At 44.3% G+C, this 12,783-nt stretch overlaps 1 protein-coding gene across 1 annotated transcript in view; it reads right to left on the minus strand.

The window, feature by feature from the left end:
• The window catches only part of LOC106584735 (cingulin-like protein 1), a 25,231-nt gene continuing 12,448 nt past the window's right edge, over positions 1-12,783 (minus strand). Inside the window, exons 15-20 of the mRNA XM_014170270.2 lie at positions 5,992-6,081; positions 4,805-4,888; positions 4,483-4,607; positions 2,666-2,774; positions 1,092-1,255; positions 1-408 (exon numbers count right to left, since the gene is read on the minus strand). Of these exons, the coding sequence (XP_014025745.2) occupies positions 339-408; positions 1,092-1,255; positions 2,666-2,774; positions 4,483-4,607; positions 4,805-4,888; positions 5,992-6,081 (642 nt within the window). The 3' untranslated portion in view covers positions 1-338. The remainder of the gene's footprint in view (positions 409-1,091; positions 1,256-2,665; positions 2,775-4,482; positions 4,608-4,804; positions 4,889-5,991; positions 6,082-12,783) is intronic.

A 12,783-nucleotide genomic window follows, 5' to 3' on the forward strand; every position in this document is an offset into this window, starting at 1 on the left:
CCCCCAGCCCCAGTCAAAGTTGTGCCCCTGGTGAAAAGCAAAAAATAAAGTTGCTTTTTTATTAGTGATCTTTCTTCTGGAACTGCATGGAACTCTGTAGTTTTAGAATAACCACTAGATGTCAGTCTAGAGCAAAGGGTTATGAAATCACCAGTTGAACCCACAGTTGAGTTGAACAGGTGAAATATCGTTAATGAGAAACTTCTGTAGTGCTTTTCATTCCCAAGTCCTCAGTGATTTACCGACCCTTTTGTGAGACTGCTTGTATTTTTCCCCACCACGCTGTAGTCAGTGCATTACAACATGTCACCAAGGAGTACTAAAAGTCAGTCAGTCAGTCAGTCAGTGTTGATGTCATCCACACCCTTAAGGATCATCAGGAGCGGTGCTGATTTCTGTTGCTTACGCCTGAACAAGGAAAAGAGCAGGAGAAGCCTTATAAAAAAACGACATCAGTGCAGGTGCAGGGTACAAAAACTGAAGTCAAATGAAAGAACAACCTGGTCTCAAGAGTATTTCGTATTATTCTGTTCGTAATTACGAGACACTCCATTTAGTATCGTATGTTACATTTTGTATGATATGTATTCATTGGTGGATGTCCATAATCCATTTCATATGATATGTTACGAATTTGTAAAACGTATGATATGTTACAAATTCTAATTTGTTGTGGCTAACATTAGCTAGGTAGCAAGTGCTAATGCTAACGTTAGCTAGGCTAGGGGTTAAGGTCAGGGTTAAGTTTAGGAGTTAGGTGTAAGGGTTAGGGGAAGGCTTAGATAACATACTAATTTGTTGCAAAGTAGCTTAAAAGTAGTAGAAACGTTGCTAATAACCTATAATGCTAAGGTTGTCCCTGATTACATTCGAACGCGCAACCTTTGTGTTGCTAGATGTTCGCGTGATACGCCCACCCATCCTACCCGACCAAATCACCCTCCTTTCGGTTTTGCCTTAAGTAACCTTCTGTCTTATGTAACCATAACATACTAATTTGAGTGTTTCGGATTTACGTTTACTATCTTACATCTAGTCTATGAGAACAGGCTGGAAAGATAGATACCCACACATTGTTGCATTCAACTCACCTCATCTCTGAGCGCAGGGTGTTGAGCTGGCTGAGGACCTGGTCATTGGTCTCTATCCGTTCATCCAGATCTCTCTGTAACTTCCTCTTAGAGTTTTCCAGTCGCTCTATCTCCTGCTCAGCCCCATCCATCTGTCTCTTCACAGTCTTCAGCCTCTGGTTCAGCTAGGAGAGGAGAGAGGGGGTAACAGTCAGGGATGGAAATAAAGCTGGTCCAAGGTTAGTACTTTTTTTAGACCAGACTAGTGAAAAAGTACAAAACTAGCCCAGTAAAATGTCTTTCAGAACAAAGCATGGCCCAAATTCTGGACCTGAATGTCATCCAGGCTAGTAGAAATCGCAGTCTACTAGCCAGGCTGGCCAGAGCCCAAAATCCTTAAATTCCATCCCTGGTTACAGTTCGTTTTGATAATTTATTGATGATGTGTTGTTGTAAATGTATATGTCCATTGTTGTGTTTGTAATGGCTGTACTAGTACTTATGTCTTTAGCCCCTTGATGAACTTGTTTTTAAGTTTGTCTGTATGTCCATTGTAGTGTAACAGTGTTGCTACCGTAGTCCCTCTCCTTGCCCCAACCTGGGCTCAAACCAGGGACCCTCTGAACACACCCACGAAGCATTATTACCCATCGTTCCACAAAAGCTGCGGTCCTTGAGGAGCAAGGCGAAACATCTACTTCAAGGTCTCAAGAGCGGGTAAAGTCACCGATTGAACGTTACTAGCTAGCCATTTCACGTTGGCTTCATTAGTACTTGTCCATCTTCAGATTCTGGGTCAGCTATAATAGGTGTACATAGGTAGGATCTCTATGAATTGGCCAATGCAAAGTCCTCAATGGATGTGAATTACTTTGACTCACTTGTGTCTTCCTGTAACACTTTATCTGAATTTGCCACTTGACATTCAGAGACATTTGTAATGTCAGGTTTATGACTGTATTACAACACTTATGACCTACAGTTCAAATAAAGTGCTAAAGTAATTATTTTCACTAAGTGTTCCATGTTACCTGGTCTTTCTGGTTCTGTATAGACATGTACTCATCGTCCACCTTACCTGGTCTTTCTGGTTCTGTATAGACATGTACTCATCGTCCACGTTACCTGGTCTTTCTGGTTCTGTATAGACATGTACTCATCGTCCACGTTACCTGGTCTTTCTGGTTCTGTATAGACATGTACTCATCGTCCATGTTACCTGGTCTTTCTGGTTCTGTATAGACATGTACTCATCGTCCACGTTACCGGGTCTTTCTGGTTCTGTATAGACATGTACTCATCGTCCACCTTACCTGGTCTTTCTGGTTCTGTATAGACATGTACTCATCGTCCACGTTACCTGGTCTTTCTGGTTCTGTATAGACATGTACTCATCGTCCACGTTACCTGGTCTTTCTGGTTCTGTATAGACATGTACTCATCGTCCACGTTACCTGGTCTTTCTGGTTCTGTATAGACATGTACTCATCGTCCACGTTACCTGGTCTTTCTGGTTCTGTATAGACATGTGCTCATCGTCCACGTTACCTGGTCTTTCTGGTTCTGTATAGACATGTACTCATCGTCCACCTTACCTGGTCTTTCTGGTTCTGTATAGATATGTGCTCATCGTCCACCTGTATTGTCATCTCCTTCACTTTTCTCTCTAGTTTCCTGTTGGCTTGTTGCAGGTTGATGTTGTCTCTGAGAAGAAAATATGAAACCCTGTTAGACACTCAATCATAGCCCTCAACACCATCTAACATTCAACCCTGTCAGACACTCAATCATAGCCCTCAACACCATCTAAACATTCAGCCCTTGTACCATAGATGCCTTGCCATTGCTGTAGTGATGGTGATGTATTTAGTGATGGTGATGTATTTAAACCAAGGGAAGAATCTAACTGCCAGCATAATAGTCCAGGGTTGAGCACACTACCAACTGTTACCAACTATTTTCACACCTCACCTCTCAGCTCTCCTCTCCCTCCAGCCTCCCCTCTACCTCCCCCTCCCTTCCACCTCACCTCTCAGCTCTCCTCTCCCTCCAGCCTCCCCTCTACATCCCTTCCACCTTACCTCTCACCTCTCCCTCCCCTCGCAGCTCTCCTCTCCCTCCAGCCTACCCTCTACCCCCCCTCCCTTCCACCTTACCTCTCACCTCTCCTCTCCCTCCAGCCTCCCCTCTACCTCCCCCTCCCTTCCACCTCACCTCTGCTTGCAGCCTCCTCTACCCTCCAGCTCCCCTCTACTCGCATCCTCTCCAGCCTCCCCTCTCCTTGCAGCATCTTCACCTCACCTCTCCTCTCCCTCCAGCCTCCTCTCCTCTCCACCTCACCTCTCCACCTCTACCCTCCAGCTCACCTCTACCTCTCCACCTCACCCCTCCAGCTCACCTCTCCACCACTACCTCTCCACCTCTACCCTCCAGCTCACCTCTACCTCTCTACCTCTCCACCTCTACCCTCCAGCTCACCTCTCCACCTCTACCCTCCAGCTCACCTCTCCACCTCTACCCTCCAGCTCACCTCTCCACCTCTACCCTCCAGCTCACCTCTCCACCTCTCCCGTCCAGCTCACCTCTCCACCTCTCCCGTCCAGCTCACCTCTCCACCTCTCCCGTCCAGCTCACCTCTCCACCTCTCCCGTCCAGCTCACATCTCCATCTCACCCCTCCAGCTCACCTCTACCTCTCCAGCTCACCTCTCCACCTCTGCCCTCCAGCTCACCTCTCCACCTCTACCCTCCAGCTCACCTCTCCACCTCTACCCTCCAGCTCACCTCTCCACCTCTACCCTCCAGCTCACCTCTCCACCTCTACCCTCCAGCTCACCTCTCCACCTCTACCCTCCAGCTCACCTTTCCAACTCTACCCTCCAGCTCACCCCTCCAGCTCAGCTCTACCTCGTCTCCTCTACCCTCCAGCTCACCTCTCCACCTCTCCCGTCCAGCTCACCTTTCCACCTCTCCCGTCCAGCTCACCTTTCCACCTCTCCCGTCCAGCTCACCTTTCCACCTCTCCCCTCCAGCTCACCTTTCCACCTCTACCCTCCAGCTCACCTTTCCACCTCTCCCCTCCAGCTCACCTTTCCACCTCTACCCTCCAGCTCACCTTTCCACCTCTACCCTCCAGCTCACCTCTCCACCTCTACCCTCCAGCTCACCTTTCCACCTCTACCCTCCAGCTCACCTCTCCACCTCTCCCTTCCAGCTCACCTCTCCACCTCTCCAGTCCAGCTCACCTTTCCACCTCTCCAGTCCAGCTCACCTTTCCACCTCTCCAGTCCAGCTCACCTTTCCACCTCTCCCGTCCAGCTCACCTTTCCACCTCTCCCGTCCAGCTCACCTTTCCACCTCTCCCGTCCAGCTCACCTTTCCACCTCTCCCCACCAGCCTCCCCTCCATCTCACCTCTCCTCTCCCTCCAGCCTCCCCTCCAGCTCCTGGACCCTTCCCTCCAGTCTGGAGACCACAACATCCTGGTTGGACCTCTGGGAGCCCTCTAGATGAGACACCCTGCTCTTCAGATCCTTATTCTGGAGGAGAACAACAAAAGGGTGAGCACATATAAAAGAGACAGGAAACATGGGGAATGATTCAGGGGGTACCATATACAAGCAGGTTTAACCACCAATGATTCTGGGGGGTGACATATAGCAACTTCAACCACCAATGGAGAGGACTACATGTGAAGAGAGCTGGGTGAGGAGGAGAAATTGAGAAAGTCCAGTACCTGTCTCTCCAGAGTGATCTTGTCACACTCCAGGTCCTGTCTGACTGCACTCTCCTGCAGCAGCTCAACTCTTATCAGCTCCATCTGTCAGCAGAGAAAACATTCACTACATACACACACTGATGAATACACCTTTCACATGAGAAAGGGCCATTCCCAGTCCATTGATGGACAGTTATTAAAACAGTGACGCTGTCAGAATCTCCCTCGTCATCAAAACAGTGATGCTGTCAGTAATGGTTTCATTCAACAAAACCAAAGGGAATAATGCATTTACTTTCATCTCCAGGATCCAAAGACTGTATCCTCTACTGCCAGTCAGACAGGACTCAAAAACGTTCTCCTCTACTGCCAGTCAGACAGGACCCAAAGACTGTCTCCTCTACTGCCAGTCAGACAGGACCCAAAGACTGTCTCCTCTACTGCCAGTCAGACAGGACCCAAAGACTGTCTCCTCTACTGCCAGTCAGACAGGACCCAAAGACGGTCTCCTCTACTGCCAGTCAGACAGGACCCAAAGACTGTCTCCTCTACTGCCAGTCAGACAGGACCCAAAGACTGTCTCCTCTACTGCCAGTCAGACAGGACCCAAGGGCTCTATCCTCTACTGCCAGTCAGACAGGACCCAAAGACTGTATCCTCTACTGCCGGTCAGACAGGACCCAAAGACTGTCTGCTCTACTGCCAGTGAGACACTGCCCTCTCCAACTCGCCAGGAAAGGGAGAATGAATAATAGGTGACATCATTGCTCAGAATAGTTAGCTCTTCTTTGTCTTTTCAGGGAAACCAAAACAGAGTTGTGTCAATTAGTCTGAACCGATCTGCTGCCATGGCCTACTTCACACACACACACACACACACACACACAGCTGTGTCAGCATTTCACAAACATACTGTACACAAACTCAGTAAACTTGAGAACAAAACTGGACATATATTTTTTTTAAATCTCTGAACTTCCTTAGCCAGCAACTAAAGGCAGAGCAGGAAACGTGAGCATTCAGACCTAAATGTGTTCATGTAAAGTCTGAGTCATCTAGCATGATTCTATGACCCAGTCTACATTGTATGCTTGGCTGTGTGCCATTGGTGGAGGAGGGCCCTGTGTGTGTGTGTGTGTGTGTGTGTGTGTGTGTGTGTGTGTGTGTGTGTGTGTGTGTGTGTGTGTGTGTGTGTGTGTACTGGCCTGTTGTTTCCCTTGGTCCACTCTGTCCATCAGGAGATCTGCACTGTTCCTCTCCTCACTCAGATCACGTTCCAGATGGCTCACTTCACTCTGGGAAAGAGACATGTAATACTTATGTAGTGCTTATGGAGGTGTTATTTAAGGGTTATGAATGTGTTGTGAAGTCCTTGTGTAGGTGCCTTTATGTATTAGAACCATCTCGGTCCCGCATTTAAATGACTTTCAGCTTATAAAGGCTTCATAAGCACTACATAAATGTGTTACAAAGCAAAGTAGGTCATGCTTTATAAAGGGTTCATAAATGTGGCATAACTGTGTAACATAATCACCAATGTCAAATGTGACATAAGTTTATAACCCAATATGTCAAATATGCTATAAACGTGTGCTTTATAAAGGGTAGCATGTTGTGCTGAAGGATGTAATACTCTCTAAAGTGATGTCATACTCTCTAAAGTGATGTCATACTCTCTAAAGTGATGTCATGTTAGTCACATTACACCTAATCTTGTTCCCAGACACTTCCACCGAAACGGTCTTTTGGACCAACACATCATACTTGGCCTTCATTAGTTAGGGTTAGGTTCTCACCCCCTCCCCTCCAGCTCACCTCTCCCCTCCAGCTCACCTCACCTCTCCCCTCCAGCTCACCTCACCTCTCCCCTCCCCTCCCCTCCAGCTCACCTCACCTCACCTCTCCCCTCCCTCCCTCCCCTCCAGCTCACCTCACCTCTCCCCTCCCCTCCCCTCCAGCTCACCTCAGCTCACCTCACCCCTCCAGCTCACCTCACCCCTCCAGCTCACCTCACCCCTCCAGCTCACCTCACCCCTCCAGCTCACCTCACCCTTCCAGCTCACCTCACCCTTCCAGCTCCCCCCAGCTCACCTCTCCCCTCCAGCTCCCCCCATCACCAACTACTAAAACAAAGAAACATTATAGACATGTTGATACATTTGCTTTTATTTGTATATTTTTAAAAAAACAATACAAGTACATGAAATCCAGCAATGTAATTACATCGAACATTATACAGGACTGAATAGTGTAGCTTGTCCCTGAGCTGGTGGACCAATGGTTCTTGAAGCTCTTCCAGCTGGAGGTACTGCATGTTGGTTCCAACCTTAAAAGTAACAACAAAGAAAGTTCGCAGGCCTGTTAGGAAATGTCTTTGTCACACCATCTGTATAAGGTCTGTGCTGCAGCAAAAATACTCAATGGGGAAATGGGAAACTCGATTCAATTCGTATTATTATATTCCTCTTTAATTTACAAATCTCATGATGTGGCTACGAGACATGGCTGTATCTAGGCGGATTTGTATTTAGCTGATCCTGCTAGCTAGCTAAATTTTGGTTAGCTACCAATTGCTTTGAAGGTCACCATAATTATTTGAAATTACGATTGGAGGTAGCTACAGAATGTAATCTAACTCAACACTGAACTAGTACAAACTCATTTAAAATTACAATAAATAAAAAAGTTAACTTACCTGTTTTTTTGCTGTCCAGTGGCAGCACAAGTGGGCATTTCATTTGCAAACTCATCACATGATCAGCAATACAAAAAAAGTAATTCCAGAATTTTGGAAATGTTCTAAATAAATCAAATGTTATTTGTCACCTTACCGTGAAATGCTGAATACAACAGGTGTAGACCTTACCGTGAAATGCTTACTTACAGGCTCTAACCAACAATGCAGTTAAGAAAATATTTACTAAATAAACTAAAGTAGAGAAAAGTACAAATAAACTAAACAATAACGTGGCTATATACAGTCGGTACCGGTTAGTCAATGTGCAGCGGTACAGGTTAGTCGAGGTAATGGAGGTCATGTGTACATGTAGGTAGGGGTAAAGTGACTACGCATACATAATAAAGAGCGAGTCCCAAGTAATAATAGAAAAATGTCAATAACCATTCGTAATATGAAAAATAATTGTCTAAACATTAACAATGATTCATATTTAAGTGACTTTTGAATTTTAAAAAAATTGGGTTTTAAAACATGTACCAAGGTCAAATAAATGCCCCCAATGCGAATCACTGTATATGGAATACATATTGGCTTATAGAGCAAGAACTATTCTGGGTTCAGCAGTAAAAGTATTGTAGGTAACACTCAGTAGGGTCTGTAGAATGTATATGTGGTGTCAATTCAGGGGGCTGTGAATAATACGGAGTGTTGCTGGACTTTTAATCCACACATTCTATTGGCGGCCGAATCACATCGTGTGCACTTACTGCGCTACAGAAAATCCGCTAACCAAACACCACTGAATAAAAGGGCAACTACACTCAAAATGTTTCTTAGATTTGTTCCCCCCAGACCTCATAAGTCATCCCCGATGTGGTTTAAGCATTGTTGTGGGCACAGAAAATCAAATTGTTGTTTTTCTCTAACAAAAAAAAGTTTATTTTTTATTTTTTTATATAAAATAAAAAATTAAATTAAAAATTAGGGTAAACCCCACAAACAATTGAGGAAATCCAAAACTGAATTTGGGGAAAAAGTTGGCAAAAAAATATAAATTGATTTTAAAAAGGCCCTACGAATGTTTTTTGCTGTGCGTGACTGCACTTTAGAGTGTACGTCATCCTGTAGCAAAGCATTTTGGGGGAAGTTGAGGTCAGATCCAATATTGACTATGCACCCAGGAGGGAAAGAGGTTGGGCCATCCTAGAAATGTTTTAGTGAAATATAATATATAGAATTTAACAGACGCTTTTATCCAAAAGAGACTTCCAGTCATGCGTGAATACATTTTAACTTATGGGTGATCCTGGGAATCGAACCCAATATCATGGCGGTGCAACGCTCTACCAAGATGCATGACAGGGTTATAAATGCTTTGTGAAGCCTCAATTTATGATTTATTAAGCCTTTATTAAGCAGTGCTTATGCCACCCTTAATAAAAGCACAGGTTTATGCCATATTTGACATAGTGGGTTATGTCACACCATTAAGCCACATTTATGAACCCTTTATAAAACATGGAATATAGTTATAGATGATTTAAAAACACATTTATGTAGTGTTTATGAAGGATTTATGAAGCTGCACGTCATTAAAAACAGGACCCCATAGCTTTATAACTATTAAGACATTAGTTATATTTGTACAGACTGGTCCATCAACTCTGACTGTTGTTCTGTTACAAGTCAGACCAGGACCTTTGACCTTTCAGTATCAAACAATGGTGAGTCAACAGTGAACTCAATGTTTTGCCATCAGTTAACAACAGTTAATTTTTCAGCGAGAATTAGCCAGCGCTGCTCTTTTCCAGTCCATGTCAGTCTACAGGTATAAATAGAGGCAGCAGGTAAACAACACAGAGGAGACATATCATACAAAAACAGACTGGGACGCTTCTAACACAATCTGAAGGGAAGAGAGAAAGAAATTAACAGGGGTCTATGTCCAACAGTGTGTCTTGCAGTACAGGGGTGTCATGACTTTGACCTGTGGGTAAGGTTTATGACCCCCCCCCCCATAAATACCTTTCTCCCTTCCCTCTCTCTCTGATTCTACTGAAGGACTCTTGAATAGCCTTTGTTAAACATAGAGAGTCTGGGAACATCAAACAAGTGGGGGGAAAGGAACCATATTTCGGTAATAGAACCAGTTGTAAATATGCATTGGTACTAATTAATGTATAAGATGTCTGTTCGGTTGTCATCTGAGACATTATGACTGATGACAGGACGACAAACTGTATCTGGGAAAGTCTACACATTCTAGTTATCAGATTCACATGGAATTGTTGTGCAATTTAAATGAAACTATTTGTGAAAAGATTAAATGTAATTTTAGCTTCCAAATGAGAGAATTGGGTTTTCATAAGGTTAGAGCTCTGTTCAATCAGAGGCCCGCCCCTGTGAAGAGACATGGGCTATAAACTATGAAACACACCCTTCTCTCCCTCCACTCTATAAGCCCTTGACGAAAATGTAACTTTCTGTTCCGAGTACGCGAGGCCTGCAGCCTCTGTGTTAACCTGTTAGGGCTAGGAGGCAGTATTGACACGGCCGGATAAAAAACGTACCAGATTTAATCTGGTTACTACTCCTGCCCAGTAACTAGAATATGCATATAATTATTGGCTTTGGATAGAAAACACCCTAAAGTTTCTAAAACTGTTTGAATGGTGTCTGTGAGTATAACAGAACTCATATGGCAGGCCAAAACCTGAGAAGATTCCATGCAGGAAGTGGCCTGTCTGACAAGTTGTTGTTCATCTTGGCTCTTTTTATTGAAGACTGAGGATCTTTGCTATAACGTGACACTTCCTACGGCTCCCATAGGCTCTCAGAGCCCGGGAAAAAGCGGAATGATATCGAGGCAGCCTCTGGCTGAAACACATTATCGCGTTTGGCAAGTGGCCGATCAGAGTACTATGGGCTTAGGCGCGTGCCCGAGTCGACCCCATGCTTTATTTTCTTTCATCTGTTTACCTAAACGCAGATTCCCGGTCGGAATATTATCGCTTTTTTACGAGAAAAATGGCATAAAAATTGATTTTAAACAGCGGTTGACATGCTTCGAAGTACGGTAATGGAATATTTAGAATTTTTTTGTCACGAAATGCGCCATGCTCGTCACCCTTATTTACCCTTTCGGATAGTGTCTTGAATGCACAAACAAAACGCCGCTATTTGGATATAACAATGGATTATTTGGGACCAAACCAACATTTGTTATTGAAGTAGAAGTCCTGGGAGTGCATTCTGACGAAGAACAGCAAAGGTAATAAAAATTTTCTTATAGTAAATCTGACTTTGGTGAGTGCTAAACTTGCTGGGTGTCTAAATAGCTAGCCCTGTGATGCCAGGCTATCTACTGAGAATATTGCAAAATGTGCTTTCACCGAAAAGCTATTTTAAAATCGGACATATCGAGTGCATAGAGGAGTTCTGTATCTATAATTCTTAAAATAATTGTTGTGTTTTTTGGGAACGTTTATCGTGAGTAATTTAGTAAATTCACCGGCAGTGTTCGGTGGGAATGCTAGTCACATGCTAGTCACATGCTAATGTAAAAAGCTGTTTTTTTTATATAAATATGAACTTGATTGAACAAAACATGCATGTATTGTATAACATAATGTCCTAGGGTTGTCATCTGATGAAGATCATCAAAGGTTAGTGCTGCATTTAGCTGTGGTTTGGGTTTATGTGACATTATATGCTAGCTTGAAAAATGGGTGTCTGATTATTTCTGGCTGTGTACTCTGCTGACATAATCTAATGTTTTGCTTTCGTTGTAAAGCGTTTTTGAAATCGGACAGTGTGGTTAGATTAACGAGAGTCTTGTCTTTAAAATGGTGTAAAATAGTCATATGTTTGAAAAATTGAAGTTTTTGCATTTTTGAGGTATTTGAATAACGCGCCACGGGATTACACTGGCTGTTGAGTAGGTGGGACACAAGCGTCCCACCTAGCCCATAGACGTTAAAAGGGCGAATAACTTTCTGTTCCGAGGACGTGAGGATGACGGTCCCATACGTTAAAAGGACTAACATGTCACCTACAGAACTAAGCTAACCTCAGCGTGAGCTTTGGTTGTGAATGGTATGAATTTTGAACTCCAATTCACTAAAAAAGTGAGACATCCTAGCCGTTGAGTTAGCAACAGCAGCTGTAAACGTGGGCTAGGAAAGGACGGACAACGTATCCAGTCTAACATACAATGACGATACTACGACGTATCCAATTGACCACCAGTGACATTCTTCCGAGGACAGGAAGATCTCTGTTGGCCAACACGACCAGCATCTACGACCAACCTACCGAAGCGCAGCTCAGAGTAAATATTTATTGCATTTCCATTTTCCACACGACATAGAACACATAAGATTTTTTTATTTATTTACGATAGCACAGCTTCTCCCTTTGTTCCTCAGTCTTCCCGCTCTTTCACTCAAACCCAACCCCCTTTCCTTTGTGTAACCAGACGTCATGCCGTCTCCGTCCACCAGGGACGTTTTCTGTATGACATAATTTGCATTCTGTGTGATTAGTTAGGTATTTAGTAAATAAATAATTGAACCCAATTTTGTATTGCTGATTCAACTTGTTAGCCAGGGTTCGTGAAGATAAGCAAGAATTTACAACTTTCAGATGAGGCTGAAATAAGGTGACGATTAATATTGACTGCTATTGATGTAAAATATTACTAGGTCTTTAAGAGTTTATTCGGAAGATAACAGCTCTATAAACACTCTTTCGTGGTGCCCCGACTTTCTAGTTAATTACATTTACATGATTAGCTCAATCAGGTAATATTAATTACAGAGAAAGGATTTTATAGAATAGCATGTCATATCACTTAATCCGGCATAGCCAAAGACACGACAGGGGTCTATGTCCAACAGTGTGTCCTGCAGTACAGGGCCTATGTCCAACAGTGTGCCCTGCAGTGCAGGGGTCTATGTCCAACAGTGTGTCCTGCAGTACAGGGGCCTATGTCCAACAGTGTGTCCTGCAGTACAGGGCCTATGTCCAACAGTGTGTCCTGCAGTACAGGGGCCTATGTCCAACAGTGTGTCCTGCAGTACAGGGGCCTATGTCCAACAGTGTGTCCTGCAGTACAGGGGCCTATGTCCAACAGTGTGCCTTGCAGTACAGGGGCCTATGTCCAACAGTGTGCCTTGCAGTACAGGGGCCTATGTCCAACAGTGTGCCTTGCAGTACAGGGGTCTATGTCCAACAGTGTGTCCTGCAGTACAGGGGTCTATGTCCAACAGTGTGTCCTGCAGTACAGGGCCTATGTCCAACAGTGTGTCTTGCAGTA

Source organism: Salmo salar, chromosome ssa23 (assembly GCF_905237065.1).
Source record: "Salmo salar chromosome ssa23, Ssal_v3.1, whole genome shotgun sequence".
NCBI lineage: Eukaryota > Metazoa > Chordata > Actinopteri > Salmoniformes > Salmonidae > Salmo > Salmo salar.